General features: G+C 42.1%; 1 protein-coding gene across 1 annotated transcript in view; it reads left to right on the top strand.

The window, feature by feature from the left end:
* wdr11 (WD repeat domain 11) overlaps nucleotides 1-18,708 on the top strand; it is a 112,572-nt gene that overhangs the window by 2,573 nt on the left and 91,291 nt on the right. The window contains exons 2-6 of the mRNA XM_080781806.1: nucleotides 1,104-1,215; nucleotides 4,844-4,997; nucleotides 5,817-5,990; nucleotides 6,961-7,162; nucleotides 13,953-14,118. Coding sequence (XP_080637932.1) covers nucleotides 1,104-1,215; nucleotides 4,844-4,997; nucleotides 5,817-5,990; nucleotides 6,961-7,162; nucleotides 13,953-14,118 — 808 coding nt within the window. The remainder of the gene's footprint in view (nucleotides 1-1,103; nucleotides 1,216-4,843; nucleotides 4,998-5,816; nucleotides 5,991-6,960; nucleotides 7,163-13,952; nucleotides 14,119-18,708) is intronic.

Genomic DNA, 18,708 nt, shown 5'->3' with positions numbered 1-18,708 from the left:
GGGAGTGAAATTATAACAGAACAGCATCCGTAGGATAATACAAATCATATGCAGCTATAGCCCTAGAGGCTTGATCAATACCAATGAACCGAAAACTATAAACATGTTTAAAATCATTGAAATGGAGTCCTGATCGTTTCTACAGATATATAACTTTTATGTTCACTAATCCATCCTCTGTTTGAGTTGTCTAGAGGTCTTTCCTAAAATACCACACAAGGATCAGGTACACAACAACATTAGTGGAAGCACAAGTAATTCCTTTTTTTCCTTTTAAGGCCTGACAGCACCAATGCAACTCTTTGCATTGTGGATAATGGTTGAAAGTAGTTGCTTTTTGCAAGTTGCATTGTTGTGGACTGGCCTTATACGTTTTTACCTGTGTGAGGGTGACTGAAAAAGTGGGTTGAGTTCTACAGGTAGATGTGTTGTTGCACAGTGACACTGACAGTTCTTTGGCAGGGGAGCCAAAAGTGACTGTCTCTGTGTCACTGTGCTCAGAGATTGAAAATATGTAAGATTTTTGCCCCTTCTAAATGAAAGAAGCGGAGGATCTTCTGAATATAGCTGCCAAATAGATTTAACTTAATCTTGTGTGAGTTAGTAGAATACGTGATGACACGGCTTACTGGAAACTGTCTGGTTAATAAAGGCTCTCTAACAGGCTCGTTTGCTGGTGGAGCCTCTTTCAAACATATCAAAAAGAAACAGCCAGACTGCTGTTACATAAAAGTATAATAAATGAAAGCCAAAGTGATTCATGCAATTTATTTATAGAGCTTTAGTGAATAATGGTCAGATAGATTTAGCCTCCTAAATCGCACTATAGTCTTTTTGTGGTGTTTGGGTCTTAACCTTGAAGAGGGGTGATTAGATAAGCATACCCTCTCCATGTTCTCTGTAATAGATTATGTTGTTGTCTTCCGCACCCCCCTCCAGTCACCTTATCTCCCGCTTCCCAATTTAAAACAGTTTTCTCTCACTTCGTCCAATCGTTTGTCCACGCCACATCTCAAAACCCTGTGCCTCCGTCCTAAGGTTCAGTTCTCTAATCACTTTTCCACTTTGGCTCAGTTAACCCCTGTCTCTGTCCTCTGCCCTAGGGGTTGCCAGGGGCTGATAGCTCAGGGATGTCACTCCAGCATCCTAATCATTGATCCAAAGACTTCCCAGACTATCCAGGTGCTGGAAAGGCACAAAGCCAATGTGGTAAAGGTGAGTGCCGGCTGCAAACCTGTTTTATTCTCCTGCACTTCAAGACACTCAGAGACTGAGGTCTTTCCATATTATGCCAAATACCTAAATGCATTGCTTACAGCAAATCAGAATCAACATTGAGCCAATTTAAATAATGCACAAGAAGAAGAAATGGTTTAATGGCGATTGGGATGAATCCATTTGGACTTTAGTTCATTGAGTTGCATAATCTCAAGCTAATCATCACAATACTCAATTACTTACTTTAAACAGTATTTTGTTAGTTGTGTGGAAAGTTTAAGTGAAGTAATATTGTATTATCACACTGAATGAACACTGGTATCATTTGACATTGAGCCAAGTCATTTTTCTTCCTCTATCTATTTCACTGTGTTTTGGCCACGGTGGTACAACGATAAAAGTTTCTACAGCCCTGATGGAGAATACTTGTGTGTTGTGTGTGTGCCCGCGTGTGTGTGTGTGCCCATGCGCGTGCGTGTGCCCACGCACGCACGCACGAACCCACGCAGAGATTCCTGTGTGCGAATGCATTCAGAGATGCTTGTGTGTGAGTGTGTGATAGTTGGTGTGTTTGTCAGAGGGTGAATAATAGCCAATAAACTCCACAGTGATTATCCGTGCCTGGGCTCAATCCTAGACATTCATTCCTCACTCCAGAGCACACTTAATCTTGTAAAGCACCACAGCTAGAGTACCGGCCCATTCCTCAACACCCAGACGGATAAGATGAAGATGGGCAAATAAAGCAGTAGCCAGAGCAAAGACTCACAACAAAAAGACAGCCATATCAATTATTGAAACAACCAGCTCATCAGTACTGTAAATGTGCACACACACACACACACACACACTCTCTGGATGCCACCTCTGCCCCACATCTTCCAGAATGACCTGTTATAGTGCCACCATGAGGCCGATTTTTGCTAAACGCATTTAAAAAAAAGAAAATACTCGTACAGATTTTATCCATACTGTACATCACGCAAATCGATACACACTATCTCTATAGTCATGTGATCAAAACAGATCTGTCCGATTTTTCTATATTCTATCCCGATTGGCTAAGATTGCCTTCCAAGTTTGTAGGATTGGTCCGTTTTGAACAAAATGCCTCAAATCATGAACGCAACACAATATGTGATTTCCGGGAAATTATATACACACATATTCCCACTAGGCAGAGGAAGAAATGCCACTTAAAAAATGTCAAATCAGCCTCATGGTGGCAATATAAGAGGCCCAATCCCATCTTTACCTTGTTTGGATGCACACACGTTTTTAGTCCTTCAGATTGTATCCAAATATCATGTAAATCGGTACACACATTCTATCGTGGTTGGCTAAGATTGACATCTAAGACATCTAAGGTGTGGCACGTTTTGAACAAAATGCCTCAAATCATGAACGCAGTGCAGCATCCAATTACTGTGAAACTTTGCATGCACATTTCCACTACTTGAGGAACAATTAATGCCACCCTTTTAACATTGCCCTATTATACATGTTGCAAAAAACACATTTTATATTATCTTCTAATCTACACATTTTGTCCAAACATCACAAACGTTCTGACTTGACTCCGAGGAGCACTTTTTCTAGTTTTCACTTTCAATTCGAGTTTTTTTCTCCGTTGTTTGGAGTTCTGCATTCTACTCCTCTTGGCCTGTATCTGTTCAACTGTGCTATCAAATAGGCAGAGAAACTTTCTAAGTAACTTACTAGCTTAATTTATAACTAGACCTGTATCAGTCATCATATTGGAAACCTTACATCTTAGTTGTGTTGTGAATGAAAATATAATTATGTGTGCAGACTTTGGCATGTAATAATTTGCTTCAATCAGTTTATAAAATGTCTGTAAAGGGTGGAATCGTTAATTAAAATAATATTGAAAGCAATAATGCCTAATGCGATTTTCAAACGGAAAGAGCTTTCATTTCATTTCTTAGATGGGAAAAGTGTTTTTGACAGCCTTGTGACAGCCTTCTACACGATGTATAAAGGTTCTGCATGCAAATCAAATTATTATTATTATAATAATAATAATAATAATAATAATTATTATTATATACTGTTAGGAGGAAGATTTCTTAAAAAAAAAGAAGTGTACAGTATTTGTTAAAATGTCGTTTTTATGTGGATACCCCCACCAGTTCATTAAGTATGCCTGGTTTGCCTGGTGGGTGGTGAACTGAAGCCGTTGTATGGTACAGCTGTTGTTTTATGATAAAGGGTTAGGGGAGGAATGATAGTGTGATGTTACTACGATGTACTGATACCTCATAAACACATGGAAAAATTATACAAATCACAGCACTCCAACTTTACATGCGCTGGAACAAGGTGGCCACTGGCCAGTGGACCTTTAAGCTGGCGTCACCAGGCTTTCCACCTTGGAGGAAATTAAGGTGGAGTGGACCATGGTTCGTTTTAAACGAACCAAACATGTCCGGTTTGAAAGTGCCCTAAATGACTGTGTGATCCAGTCTAGGCGTGGTTTAGACCAGATGATGAATAAAATAACATAAAAACTCTTATTCCGGGTTTGGGGCTTCCTGCTTTTTCGGCGTCGCTTTGTTTTGGTCCCCCCTGTTTGTTCTTAGTCTTGCCAGTCACTACAAGTTGGAATAAAAAACATGACGTAAGATATCCGGTCCTGACCAGATCATGACTCCGAAAAGGAATGCATCCCATGCTAGGGGATCTTTGGTCCACTTTCAAGGGTTACATGTTATATTATGTATATATTATACGTTATTTAGTTTAATTTATTGTCCACGTGTGGAAATTTGTCTTCGGTCTCAAACAACAGTAACAACAAACGGCAACAACACTTACACAATTATCTTCATGGCAAAAATGCAGGACAACAGTGGCAAATACATAAAAAAAACAAATATAGCGATACATGGTATCATTTAGTGCCTTTAATGGCATTAGGAATGAACGATTTTTTTAAGATGTTACGGTTAGCTTTTGGTACTTCCTTGTATACAACTTAATTGTTTGTCTCTTCCCAAAGATTTTTTTAGGCTAGGTTCACTATTCGCTGCAGCTTGCTTCTTCCTTTTACATTGAGATTGCCATACCACATTGCCATGTTAAAAGTACTGTATTTATACTCCTATTTAAAATGTGCTCTCCTTTCTCCCGCTTGAGACTGCTGTGCTAACACCGCAGCCGCTCGCTCTATTTCTCTCTCTTTCCCTCACCCCAGGTATGGTAGACTCAGACTGTGTGCGTTTTAGAGAGAGAATGTTTGAGCTGCGAGCGTATTTATGCAATCGGTCTGCAGTAATAATGTTGGATTTTCTAACCTCAGCTAAGTGACTTAATTTGCAATTTAATTGCTCAAAACTGTAAACGCTGCTATATGCCCGTTCAGTGATGTCTGCACAGCCACAGGACCTTGTCATGATGTACATTTCCCTCCCGTAGAAATTAATTCCGGCGCATCTGCAATGTAATTCAATGCAGAATTCCCTAACAGGTGTAAACACCTACACAGGAAGAGTGAAATATTTAGTATTTATCTTGTATTTTGCTGTGGAATTGTGGTGTGTGCCGGTTAAGCACGAACCCACCCCCACTCACTGTGTGTGTGTTTGTGTGTCTGTGTGTGTAGGTGAAATGGTCCAGAGAAAACTACCACCACAGCTTGAGCTCGCCCTACTCTCTGCGTTTGGCCTCGGGAGATGCCGCGGGAAAGATCATTGTGTGGGATGTGGTCAGTGGGACTGCCCACTGTGAGATCCAGGAACACTCCAAACCCATCCAGGGTAAAGACCACCATCACCACTGCTGTGTGTGTGTGTGTGTGTGTGTGTGTGTGTGTGTGTGTGTGTGTGTGTGTGTGTGTGTGTGTGTGTGTGTGTGTGTGTGTGTGTGTGTGTGTGTGTGTGTGTGTGTGTGTGTGTGTGTGTGTGTGTGTGTGTGTGTGTGTGTGTGTGTGTGTGTGTGTGTGTGTGTGTGTGTGTGTGTGTGTGTGATCACTTATTGTGGAAACATCATGTCCCTTTGATGGTGTGAGTATCTGTGTCCATTAAATCACTTCCTTATAATGTAGAGTAGACTTCATGTCCTTTTATGCAAGTGTAATGTGTGCATGTCCTTGCATGTCTGTCCTTCACAGATTGCAACATACTGTCCATGCTTTTGAAATTATGATAATGTTATTTAATTTGCATATTACCCGTATACAACCAAGACAAAACAAAACATTAGGAAGATAGCAACCATAATAGTATACTCCTTTTCTCTTTATTGTACCACTCTATCATTCTCTCTCTTTCCTTTTCTCTAATAATAATACATACCATTTATATTATAGCGCTTTTTCAGAAGGAACTCAAAGTCGCTTTACAGAACAAAATAAAAACAGTTTTATTAGAAAAATAAACTAAATAAAAAAGTTAAAGGTTAAAAACTAAAGTGCGGGTGGGGAATTATGTAGGGAAAGCAATTCTGAAAAGGTGGATTTTGAGTGTGCAAAAGGTCTTATAGAGACTATTTTGCATGGATATGAGTACACATACTGTAGGTGTTACTTGTGATTTTGTCTCTAAACCCCAAACCCCAACACACTCACTGTCTTTCAGACTTGGAGTGGCTGTGGAATCAAGATGCGTCTCGTGATCTCCTGTTAGCCGTGCACCCTCCCAACTACATTGTGCTGTGGAATGGAGACACGGGCACCAAGCTGTGGAAGAAGAGCTATGCCGAGAACATCCTCTCGTTCTCCTTCGACCCATTTGACCCCTCCAACATGGCACGTATGTATGAGAACATCCTCTCGTTCTCCTTCGACCCATTTGACCCCTTCAACATGGCACGTATGTATGAGCACATCCTCTCGTTCTCCTTCGACCCATTTGACCCCTTCAACATGGCACGTATGTATGAGCACATCCTCTCGTTCTCCTTCGACCCATTTGACCCCTCCAACATGGCACGTATGTATGAGCACATCCTCTCGTTCTCCTTCGACCCATTTGACCCCTCCAACATGGCACGTATGTATGAGCACATCCTCTCGTTCTCCTTCGACCCATTTGACCCCTTCAACATGGCACGTATGTATGAGCACATCCTCTCGTTCTCCTTCGACCCATTTGACCCCTTCAACATGGCACGTATGTATGAGCACATCCTCTCGTTCTCCTTCGACCCATTTGACCCCTTCAACATGGCACGTATGTATGAGCACATCCTCTCGTTCTCTTTCGACCCGTTTGACCCCTCCAACATGGTATGTATGATCACACGTGTCAAATATCGGATTCGGATCTTGATCATCCAGTCTGACGCCCTTTTTCAGTTTTTGCTCATGTCTCTACCTGTCGCCTGAATATGTTATCGTTAGTCCAAAATTAGCACATTATTGTACCAAATTAAAGATGTTAATGGTTACATAGTACATAATGTTGAGAGAACCATGCATCAGCTTTGGCTTGCATCTCCAACTGACTCAGAAATAATATTTTTGAACCTTGTGGATCTCAAACGGTATGCCGTGAGACAAGTCCAGGTGTTCCACACATAAGTGGAAAACTTTAGTAAATCGAATTATAATCGTTTGCAGAGTGATAACGTCTTATAGAGACTATTTTGCATGGATATTACAGTTACTGATTTTGTCTACCACTAGCTAACACTATTTAAGAGAAGGGGTGCAGTAGAGATGGCTGACCCAGATCCACAGTGTTTTACTATACGCTCTGTTACAACTTCTCCCCTTGGCAGTGCTCACCAGTGAAGGCATCGTTTTCATCAACGACTTCTCCCATTCCAAGCCGCCGGGCAGCACAGGGAAGAAGGTCTACATCGCCAGCCCCCACGCTAGCCCTGCCCATACCAAGCCTGCCCCTGCTGCTGCCCCTGCGCCCACCGGTGCCAAGAAGGCCCTCAACAAGGTCAAAGTGCTCATCACCAACGAGAAGCCCACGTAAGACCCACTTATTTGGCCTCATAATCCACTGAATGCCATGCGAACATGTACACTATTGACATTGTTCATCGATGACGAATGCTTGCATAATGATGAGTACAGCAATCTTTCATTCTCCACCAGGCCGAAGGCATGGGAGCGAGTATGTTTTGCACTCTGTCCGTGTGTGTGTCCGTCCGTGTTGATTGGCCCGTATTGAACAAAAAGCCTCAAATCATGAACGCAGCGTGCAATTTACGTGAAATCTTTCACAGATTTTCCTACTAGGCTGAGGGATATACCCCACCCTTTTCACATTGGCCTGTTATAGCGCCACCAACAGGTGGATTTTTGCAAAACACATTTTTGGAACAAAATGCCTCAAATTGCCATCCAAGGCATAAGAAGAAATGGCCTATTATAGCGCCACCAGGAGGCCACAACCTGACCTGCCCTGGTGGAGGGGCACAGGTCATTTTGAGCTAGTTGTACTCTTTTAGAAGAGGTTGAAAAGGTTGAGTGGAGATCTTAGACGACAAATGCCGTTACTGTGCTGAGTTTATACTGCATGTATAGGCTGGCACGCAACATGAAATCCAAGTATTGTTGCGCGCGCACATGGCACAGTAATGTTTTTTTCGTCCGTTACAAACCGAAGGTGGAACAAGCCTATGGTCCTCATTTATCATACGCTTATTAAAGCTATGCCCAATTTCTGGTGTAAAGATGGTTATGGTGAGGAATTAGCCTTGTTTGTTTAATTAAACTTTCTAATCTGCCGATATGAGTGCAAAGTTCAATTTGAAACGGCAGTCTCGTGGGCGCAATAACGTCTCCTACAATGAAATCCACAGGTGCTCTTTAGTTGCCATCAATTTAGCACTTCAGCTTACAGAAAGACATGCTCCCTCTGCGGTGCTTAGCTCTGCCCATTACTCATATATTATATTGTGATCTAACTAACCCATTCAGGCAAAGCTATTTGTCAGTATGATTTGTTATGCAATGAATTGAAGTATGAAATGACAGGCTTCAGATTTTTGTAGATGCTATTTGATGATAATGTGTAGACCTATTTGATGATGATGTCACGTTTCAGTAACAAAGTGATTCCCAACAATAAAACAGCAGAATAACAAATCAAATAAAGCAGGCAATTAATCTGGCAATTAAACATGATGTGCAGATAACTTCATGTTCATTGGCACACAAGGAGGACAGGACACGTGTATAATGTAGTGTACTGTAGTGTACCTATATATATTTTTTCCTATGCCAGGCTTTGTCTGTCTGTGTGAATCTTAGATTTGATTGGCTGATCACCCCTTAGCGATGATTTCATTGGCTGAGCAAAGTACATATTATTGAGGATAAAAAGTGAGGGCAGACAATTGAAGAAGACAATTGTGATTGGCCGGAATGACAGAAAAGTGAGGGTGCCAATTGTGTTTGGTTGGAATCAGAATCAGAATCTAACTTTATTGTCACATGACATTACAAGTAACATGGGTGAAATTCTTGTTTGTGCATGCTCATCATTGCAGTTAAAAGAAAGAAAGTGCATAGTACATGACTAATCTACATGGTACAATATGTATGCATATATATTTTTTAAACAATGTAGCCTATGTGTATATATAAAGTAGTCTCTACTAAAAGGAGACTAATTCAGTTCAGTCTGTGCGGCGTCACCAGTCCTTGTTCTTGTTCAGCAGTCTAATTGTTGAGAAGTAGAAACTGTTCAAGAGTCTGGAGGTGCTGCTCTTGATGGTCATGTAGCGTTTGCCCGGCCGTGGGCGCGGAAGTGGTTTGAACAGGCTATGGCTGGGGTGATGGATGTCCCTGATAATGTTTTCAGCCTTAGCCATACAACATCTCTTGTGTATTTCCTGGAGTGAGGAAAGCTCCCCTGCCACGATGCGCTGCGCTGTTCGCACCACTCTGCAGTGTTTTCCGTTTTGCAGTGGTGCAGTTCCCGAACCAGTCAGAACACTCTCGATGGTGCTCTTGTAGAATGCTCTGAGGATGCGGGGGCTCACTCACTTCTTCAGGCGCCTCAGGCAGTAGAGCCGTTGTTGGGCTTTTTTCACCACTGTGATGATGACCAATGTGATATGATGTATGATAAGAGCGCCCCTCATTTTACACAAGTGTGATTTTGTTTCCCCTTTATTTTCTCACCTACAGTAAACAACCACAATTTTCACAATCAATGTTCCAGAGTTCTGCGGCACCGATGCTTCAGGCTGAAGCCAGGCCAATTAGAGTCAATCAATGCTCTTTGGACACTCAGAATAGCCAAATGGCATTGATCACGCCTCAAGGTATTTAGCTTACTTAAGTTAGGGAATAAGACCTGGTACTTAAGACACGCAAAATACAGCCCTAGTAGTCTACTCATAGAGGCCCAATAATAAGTGTTTAACATTTGGGACGAACCAGTATCCTATCTATCTCTCCCACTGTAGAGCTTGATGCATGGTCGCTTACCTCGTCATGTACAGTACAAGCTGTTGCGGTGGGTGAAACGGTACACAGTACAATCCTGTTCATTTAACTCTCAAAGTGTACAAATGGAACCAAATGGATTAGATCTACAACTGTCCAAATGGAACTAATGAACCATTAACACTAAGGATTTTAAAGAAATTAACTCTGGGTAGAATGTTCCACTTAATTATTAACACTTGGCTGAGGAGAGAATTTGGCAGCCAGGACTATAGATCTAAATGTGCTTTGGCAGTGGGGGGGTGTCACATGTTTTATTTTAAGACTATTTAATTGCACAATTAATCAAGACAAGCATGTGTTTGGTCACAGTATTAAAGTTAGAGTCAAGATTTACAGCAACCGGGGGAAAGATTGACTAGCAATTGACTGATTTACACAATTATCCGTGGCGTGATCTGTGTTCCAATGGATCCAATGTTCTGTAGTTGTTATTTAGTCACAAGCTCTGCTTAATACTTTTCATTGATTAAATAATACAAATCCATAATTTAGGAATGTCATTATTACCTGTAGTAGTTTTCAAAAACGTTTCTTTTCCCCCCCTTTCAACAATTGAAAATCACAGATGTGTACATCATACAACAAGTATGCACCTCTGCCATTCACTGCTCTTGACTCACCTGACAAAGTATTACGTAGGGCTTTCATTTATATAAAAACAAGCGTGCAGAGATTCATGCCTGACCTCATTTTTTGCACTATTTACCATGTTGGCTCCCTAATATCACGTACGTAAGGCATTCGTTTCGAAGAAGTTGAGAAGGATCCAGCCCAGATCCAGGTTGATGTGCTGCCAGCCAGTCCCCAGAGTGGTTGTATTTGTGACGTGTCGGTCTACTTTATTTATAGCAGCACCTCCCTAGCCTCGCCACCCACCCAACTAGCAGTAATATCAAACCCTCCCATTAATCTTACTTGTCCATATTCTAAGCCTTGCATTTCACATCATGTCCCTCTTGTTGCTCTCCGAAAGCTATTTGTCCTTCTCTTAACCCAGTTAGGACTCTACAAAATGTCTTCTAAAGTACGACAGTTTTCTGAAAAACCTATGTTTCTAGTGTCAGTGGTTCTCAAACTATTTCATGTCAAGGACCCCAAAAGTTATATCTAATTGGCCGTCCACCCCAATCTGAACATAATGTTGTTCCAGGGACCTCCCAAAAGCAAAGATTTGGGTTAAAAACATTTTTACGATTAAAAAGAAATAGCAGATCTACATAGCGTGGCACTGAGTGCTGCGCTATGGGCTTGTAGATCTGATATTTTTCCAATAGCTGAAGTTTAAAATAATGGTTAAAGTGGTTACGTGCTAAGGCGACACAGATGCGTTCCCGTCCTAAATGGATTAATCGTACTTGTCCATATTCTACCCCTTGAGTTTCACATCATGTCCTCTTCTTGCTCTCCGAAAGCCATTTGTCCTTCTCTTAATCATGTTCTCTCTCTGCCCCCCCCCCACGTCACTCTCTTTCTTCCCCTCTCGGTCTCTTTTCCTGTAATGGCTTGGTCTCTTGTTCTGTAATGGCGCCTCGAATTACGCTTTCAATTTCTCTGGCTTTGTCCATGTGTTGGATCTTTCTTTTATAGCCCAAGTCGGGTGTAATCTCTTATGCTTTCTCTCTCTCTCTCTCTCTCTCTCTCTCTCTCTCTCTCTCTCCATCTGGATGATAGAAAAAGGGGGTTGCACCGTTGGGCAGCTCCTTTCAGCCAGGCTCTTATCAGAAGCTCTATAAGACGAAACACAGGACTGTACCATTCATGTTTTGTGACTCATCTTGGCACATGTTACTCTTTTTGGCCAGCACAGTGCTTTGATTCGAATGGTGGTTGTCCGGAGATTGGCTGCCATTCCAAAGGCTGCATTTCCAAACTCTCTTGTGATTAGCTTTCATGCCTGCAAGCGCCAAACACACACACACACACACACACACACACACACACACACACACACACACACACACACACACACACACACACACACACACACATACAGTATACACACACACATACTGCAGTCTACGAATGAAAATTTGGCTATTAATTTTTGTTTTTCATTTCCTGATCCATGCGTTGTGTCAGGAACGGAGGCACGCTCTTATTGTATGTGACATCATACCCTGACAGGTTTGGTGCAGTGCTCTGCGCCAAACCTGGATTCTATATCTGCTATGCCTGAGACAAGAGTTTAGTTGTAAAACACCTATTTGGAAATACTGTATGCAGAGAGCACGACCACAACAGTTCTGTAACAACAATGACTAAATCTTATTAACTTACTGCTAGGGAACTCAAAATTATATTTATTGTGTTCTCCTTTGGAGCTCGATATTCACATCACACACATGATTGATTGCTGCATTAATTCAAGAAAAATTGGCAAACCTGCTTCATCAGTTGTAGAGAAACACCCATAAGGTGGTGTGTGTGTTTCTCTCTACCCAAACGACTAGTCTAAATAAAACCGCAAGGCCTAAATAAAATGCGTCGGGTCTAGTGTGCTTGTGTCAGAGTGTCATTGTATTATTTAGTGCATCATCTACTGCAGTACATTTCATAACCCAACAAAGGCAGAGGTGAGGAGGGTCTGTTGGGTTGGGAACTGGGGAGCTTTTTCCCCCCTTCTTTGTTGGTTTATTGATGATAGTGTGGGGTAACTTCAGGTGTAAAGTCAGGGGTGATGCCTTTGCTGCTGTTATTCAGATATGCTGAGGCACAGTCTTCTGTTTTGGCCTCTCATTCTTCATCTACTATCTCTCTTTTGTCTCCTTCCACTGTTGTCTTAGCTTTGGTCAGCCGTGGTCAGCAGTTCTAGCTCCTAACTCTCACAACAATGCACTTATTCAGTGTGAGTTAGAAGAAACGGCGTGTCCTTAAAATGTCGTATCCTGTCCTGAGACAACTTAGCAGCCACATCCTCCATCTGCCAATGCTAATGATCTGCATGGTCCTGACTCCTGTAGTCAATCTATTCATTTATCTGGAACCAGAGGAATGCAGCTATACGAATGAGTTATGGCCGCTGACTTTGTTCAATTCTTTGAATAAAGAAAAGTCTCTTGAGGTTCTTTGTGCCAACAGTTAAGCATCTGTGACTGCTTTGTTCCAGGAGAGAGATGGGGCTCTTTGTGTGCCATGGTCAATAACGTGCCTAGTAGTTCAATAAACCACCTGTACAGGCTTTAATGAAGTTATCTCACATTAACCACTTTCAGCTTGGCTCATCGCAAAGTCCACTTATAAATCGCCTGCTTTCTTCGTACCATCGTATGACGAAGTATAACATTTAAATTAGGGTTAACTTTTTAAAAGGCTTGGCAAACAACAGTTCGGAGACGAGACATTTTAATCTAGAAAGACTATTTGTTTTGAAGTTGCCCAATACCTACGTAATTTAACCGCCTCCCTCCCATCTTTAAAGAGTTCACTCGCAGCTCACCCTCCTTTGCCTGGAACTCACCCAGCCTGCTGTATGAGGACTGAGGAGACATGAATAAAGATCTACTTGTCCATCAGAGAAATGAGAAAGTCACTTATTACAATGTAGGCAATTAGCAGACGTTCTTAATCCAGAAAGACTTACAGTACGCAAAAACAACACATGGTAATACATCAAATACATACAAAATTGTCATGAAGAATCATAAGGAAGCTAAGAGTAGAATATCTGTACAATGAAACTACCGGTATGAGTTTACGCTATAGAGTGCTATATCTACATAAAATGCTATCTAAATTACATAAGGTGAGCCTTTGCAAGTTTGCATATGCCTGAAGGTCGTCGAGGCTAGGGCTAGGGCTATAACATTCTTTATAATAGTTCAGTGTATTATATCCCTTATATCTAAGCCTCAACATTTAGGCAGCTATTTTGCACTCTGTAATAATGCCGCCTGTGATTCTGCAATTATTTGATTGATTTCTTTCATTAATGAGGCTGAAGTATGGGAGCTTATCTAGGCCTGCTCGTTACATGCAGCACATGCATTAGAAATTCAGCCACGCCTGCCACTCTGCAAATATGCTTCAGCCGAATTTAGTTTACGTTTTTCTTGGCTTATTTGCACACAAATAACAAAATCAAACGAGCAACAAAATCTGAATGATACATCTGAGGTAAAAAAATATAAACCTTTCAGAATACCCAAGACAAGAGAGGTCATTACATACTGGAACATCAAACATCACAAAAACATTAAAGACCAAGATGGTAACTAAACATGGAAGGAAACACTGGGGTAATAAAACAGGTTAATTTTCATTACATCATTACAAACTATTTTCACCCCCCCCCCCACAGTGCGGAGGCGGTGACCCTCAATGACTGTCTGCAGCTGTCCTACCTGCCGTCCAAGAGGAACCACATGCTGCTGCTCTACCCCCGGGAGATCCTCATCCTAGACCTGGAGCTCAGCCAGACTGTCGGCGTGGTGGCTATCGAGCGCTCCGGGGTGCCCTTCGCCCAGGTTTGTTTGTTTGTTCGTTCGTTCATTCAACCTCCTACCACAAGTAGGCCATAAATGGCCTACTAGTGCGCAAGCAGAGCGTGCAAGTACTGTAGACCGCTACAAACTTTGAAATCTCAGTCTCTGTGAAAGAACGTTTGCAATATTGAATTATTAGGTTTAGCTATTTGCGTACCTTGCTTTTGGAGGTAAAAAAGTAGTATTTTGATTAAGTATGGTAAAATCTTCTATCTATAAAGGAAATACAAGAAAAATTTGTCATAGATAAAAAATATATATTAATTGAAAAAAATAATGTTACGTATACAGTATAGTATTATTTATTTTAAACTCCATAACTTTGCTTTCCTTGTCCATCGGTTTCATTTTTTTGGTTTTCTTTACGTATTTTCAAGTGGTATTTTACTCGTATCCTTTTTAACGTATGAATTCCGTCTTTTTGAAAGCCGTTCCTTTAGTTTGGTTTCATTTATTCGGTTTTTATTAAGTTTTTCTTGGTCCTTACGGTTTTTCTTTTTCTTTCTGTCCTCTAGTTTTTTTATTCGCATATGCTCATATGTCTATGTATATATGTATATGTAATTTGTGAGTTGATTAGTGGTATACTGTGGTTACTCGGGTGGTTTGATGCGTATGTCCCTTTAATCCACCCGACACTGAAACATATCATTACGTCACCATCGTAAACCAACTATACCCTGGTATTGGTACATATCTTCATCACGTCATGGAACATACGCTTCGTAGCATGATGGAAAACATACCTGCACGGTCTGCTTCCGTATGTCCCGTGCCAGCATATGACGTAATGATTACTTATGCCTGTTATGGCAGTAGTGTCGGATTACTTACATAGGGCCATTACCTTTAGTTTGGTAGAGAGGTGCGGGCTGCGCAACACTCTTCCATGGGCTATAGACCGTAAGGCTATGAAGCAATATAGCACTGGGCATAACGGGCAACGGATAAGGGATCTCTTAAAGGCAATGGCATATGTGGCACGGTGATTGGTTTAATTATTGTAACGCCAAAACCATACCTATGCATAATATAACGGGTAACGGAGGTGTTTTAGGGATTTAGACAGGTAACCAAAATACAGTGTATTTAGAAAGATGAGACAAAATTGGAGCCCTAGGATGCTCCTTCCCCACATTTAATTTTGGTTTTAGGGACAGAACACTGACCTTTCCCAGATGACCTAAGAGATCTGCATGGTTCATGATGCGCAAGATCAGAAATGGGTTTTGGCCCTAAAGAGACAGGAAGCAGAGCTGGAGGTAGCACAGACTAAAATGTTGAGGTTCTTTCTCTCTGGGAGTAACAAGGGTAGATAGGATTAGGAACGACAGAGCAGATGTTTTGTAGATAAAGCCAGAGAGGCCAGACGAGACGAGACGAGATGAGATGAGATGGTTGGACACGTACAGAGGAGGGATAGTATATACTAGATACAGATAGAGTATATCGGTAGAAGGATGTTGAGGCAGGGTGAGATGGAGGCAGATGATTTGCTGTGGCGAGCCCTGAAGGGAAAAGCCGAAAGAAAATAAATGATATGCTCTATTTTGTTGGTATTAGTATTAGGACTCGAGCAGCAGCTGTCTGATGAATTTGTTTAGGTAATAGGCTGATTTTGTGATTAAATGATCATTTATTGATTATTGAATGTACTAAACATTACCGATTTGAAGCTGGGGGGCCGCTGACTTTTAATGTCTTCCATGGCTTTAAAAATGATTACCGGTACGTATCGCACGTGGGATCCAATTGTTGATTTGTTCACGGTTCAGTATATATAATATCACAGGCAGCCCACATACATTTTATGTGGCGTGTTGTCCGAGGTGTTGGATGTGTTCTCACAGTGCACAAACAGATAATAAGCATGTTTGCCATACAGTAGCTTACAGTATTTCCACAACATCACTCGCATACAGCTTTGTCTTCCCTTTCAGTAATGAACATTGACAGGAACAGAATAAAGCACATCATATATTTAATGAATGCCATTGTCACATGTATATATAAGGCACCAAACAAATGTGACACTCGCTGGGGGGGGGGGGGGGCATTCAGGCCTGTATTGTTATCTTGTCGTACATCATGTATGCCGTAGCTCTCTATAGATCCAGTGCTTATGTTTTTTTTCCTCCACCGAACTCTCAAATGTGTGTTTGTCTTTGTAACGAGGGGTTTATGCACTGTAACATCCTTCCCTATGTAGTTGTCCACAGAATGTTCTTGACGACAGTCTGCTTGCGTTGCGTCGTGCATTGACATGCATTCTCAGTCACGCAAAGAAGTGTTCCTGTTCCTGTCTTTCCAAAACGCACTAATGCACTACTACAGCATGCCCTGTTAACCTTATTCTCCAACCCTTTATCCAACCCTATTCACTGATGTTTTTTCCCCCATAGTCTTCTAGACTGTTCCTATTCAACAGTAGCCAGCTGTGACTGAAGCTCCTGCCATCCGTGCCCCCTCTTTCACTTCTTCTCTTGCCATTTTGATCCAAAATTGAGGTCAACTGGGTCTGCTCATTGTTTGTACATGCCATTGCCCCAGAGGATGACGAGATGTTATTTGCAGTGTGCCTACAGTATGTGGAAGCCCCTCGTATTGGTTATGTTTATGTATTGCTCGTTTGTTGTGACCGTATGTCGCAGTTTACAATGAAAACCTGCATTTTCCGTCAGTCACGCCTCCATATATGGTCATGCCTTGTGACCTCATGCCTCCATAGATGGTCACGCCTCCATATGGTCACGTCTCGTGACATCACGCTTCCACCTCCATATATGGAGCTGACTTGTTCAGAAGTCAGAAGTAAAAACTGGAGTTCAGTACAGGAGAACAGGCCCAAACATTATGGCCCGGCCCTACCTGGGTCTTCATCAAACCCTGTACACTCAACACACTGCCCCCAATGCCACTCTTAGATCTCCATATATGGAGCTGACCTGTTCTGACATTCCATAATATGTTGATCTGACCTCATCAAACCCTGTACACTCAAGACACGCTCCATATATGGCCAGTACAGAATTAATTCCATGTTGATCTGACCCCCCATGCCAAAGCACCAGTGCTCACCCATGGGCGGATGCGTGCAGCCGTGCACGCAACCTCGCCCTTTAGCTTCTCGACCTCAGGGCGTCTTACTTGTGTGTGTGTGTGTGTGTGTGTGTGTGTGTGTGTGTGTGTGTGTGTGTGTGTGTGTGTGACTGTCTGTATAAGATAAAGTTAGCAGATTTTAGGTCACCAATGGGAAGGAATTGGGGATTGTAGAAGAGTTGTGTGTAGAAAAGCCTCTGGCATGGATGGACCCAAAGATAAAGCTGTTAGAACTGTTTGTCAAGTATAAGACAACCTCATGCAGAATGTATTCTAGAAGGCAAGGATATTGATTTGTTTGTCATCACATCGGGTTTAGATATTCTTCTTCAGCTGGCCGAAACATAAAATATTTGTGTGAGCTGCCTACGAATTTAATACACAGGGAAAATGCAACACAGGCAGCCACGCACGCAGCCACTCAAGCACGCAGCCACGCGCGCACGCACGCAGCCATGCATGCACGCATCCACGCGCACGCACGCACAGGTTCCCTGACATACACACTGTCTCAGTCAATCACACTAGAAACGTTGGCTGCCTCCCTTCATCATCATCACAGATTCCCTTCGCCTCATCTGAACTCGAGACGCAATTTAGACTTTTCTATTTTCTGCCTTTGCTGAGCTGGCTCGCGTTCACTAACTGTTTTCTTTATGGATGATTCTGCCAGGAAGCCAATTCCCCCTTGCTGTGGATGATAAAGTTCACTTCGTGTCCTTCCTCCCTGGGTTGGAGCTCAGCAGGGATGAAATACCATGGGCTTTATAGCCACCCCACGGCACAGCACAGCACACATTGATGGATAAGACTTTTTGCTTGTCTTGGTAGTCCTATTTACCTCTGACTTCTCTGCGCACATTTCCCTGTTTCGGAGACTGAATTATAATTGTAAATTGTAAAAAAAAAAATCACACGCGTCTCTCTCTCTCTCTCTCTCTCTCATTAGAGACACAGCACTACCCCTCTCTATGTTTCTGGCGCCCCCTACTGGTATAAATAAGTAACATACTCGTGCTCATAGACACACACAGGTACACAGGTACATGGACATTGCTGGTTGTAGGAGTGGTTGCACCACTCAAAAAGTATAAATGTAATGAAAGCCGGATGGTGTCCGATGATTAAGGTTTTGCCGTGGCCAGAGAGCCGGTAATGGAACAGAACCCTTCCACCCATTCTCGGATGAGGTCAGACCCCATTCAGACCCTAATGGACCAGTCAGTACTTTTAGAGTGAAACATATTCAAAATTGCCCTTTTATCTTTCCTATTTTAATGAATGTAGTCCAGTGGTTCTCAAACTTTCATGTCAAGGACCCCCAAATTGACATTTATTAGCCCGCTGACCCCCCCCGTTTGAAAAATATATGCCAGGGAGCCCCATAAGAGAATAATTTTACAGCTCTAGCGGTGATTCTCAACCATTTTAATTTCAAGGACCTGACATGATTTAGTCTACCGGTCCCCATTG

This window comes from Protomyctophum bolini (assembly GCF_963924005.1).
Source record: "Protomyctophum bolini genome assembly, chromosome: 14".
Taxonomy (NCBI): Eukaryota; Metazoa; Chordata; class Actinopteri; order Myctophiformes; family Myctophidae; genus Protomyctophum; species Protomyctophum bolini.
The sequence above is the reverse complement of the archived record's forward strand: the minus strand, read 5'-3'. Positions and strand labels throughout refer to the sequence as shown.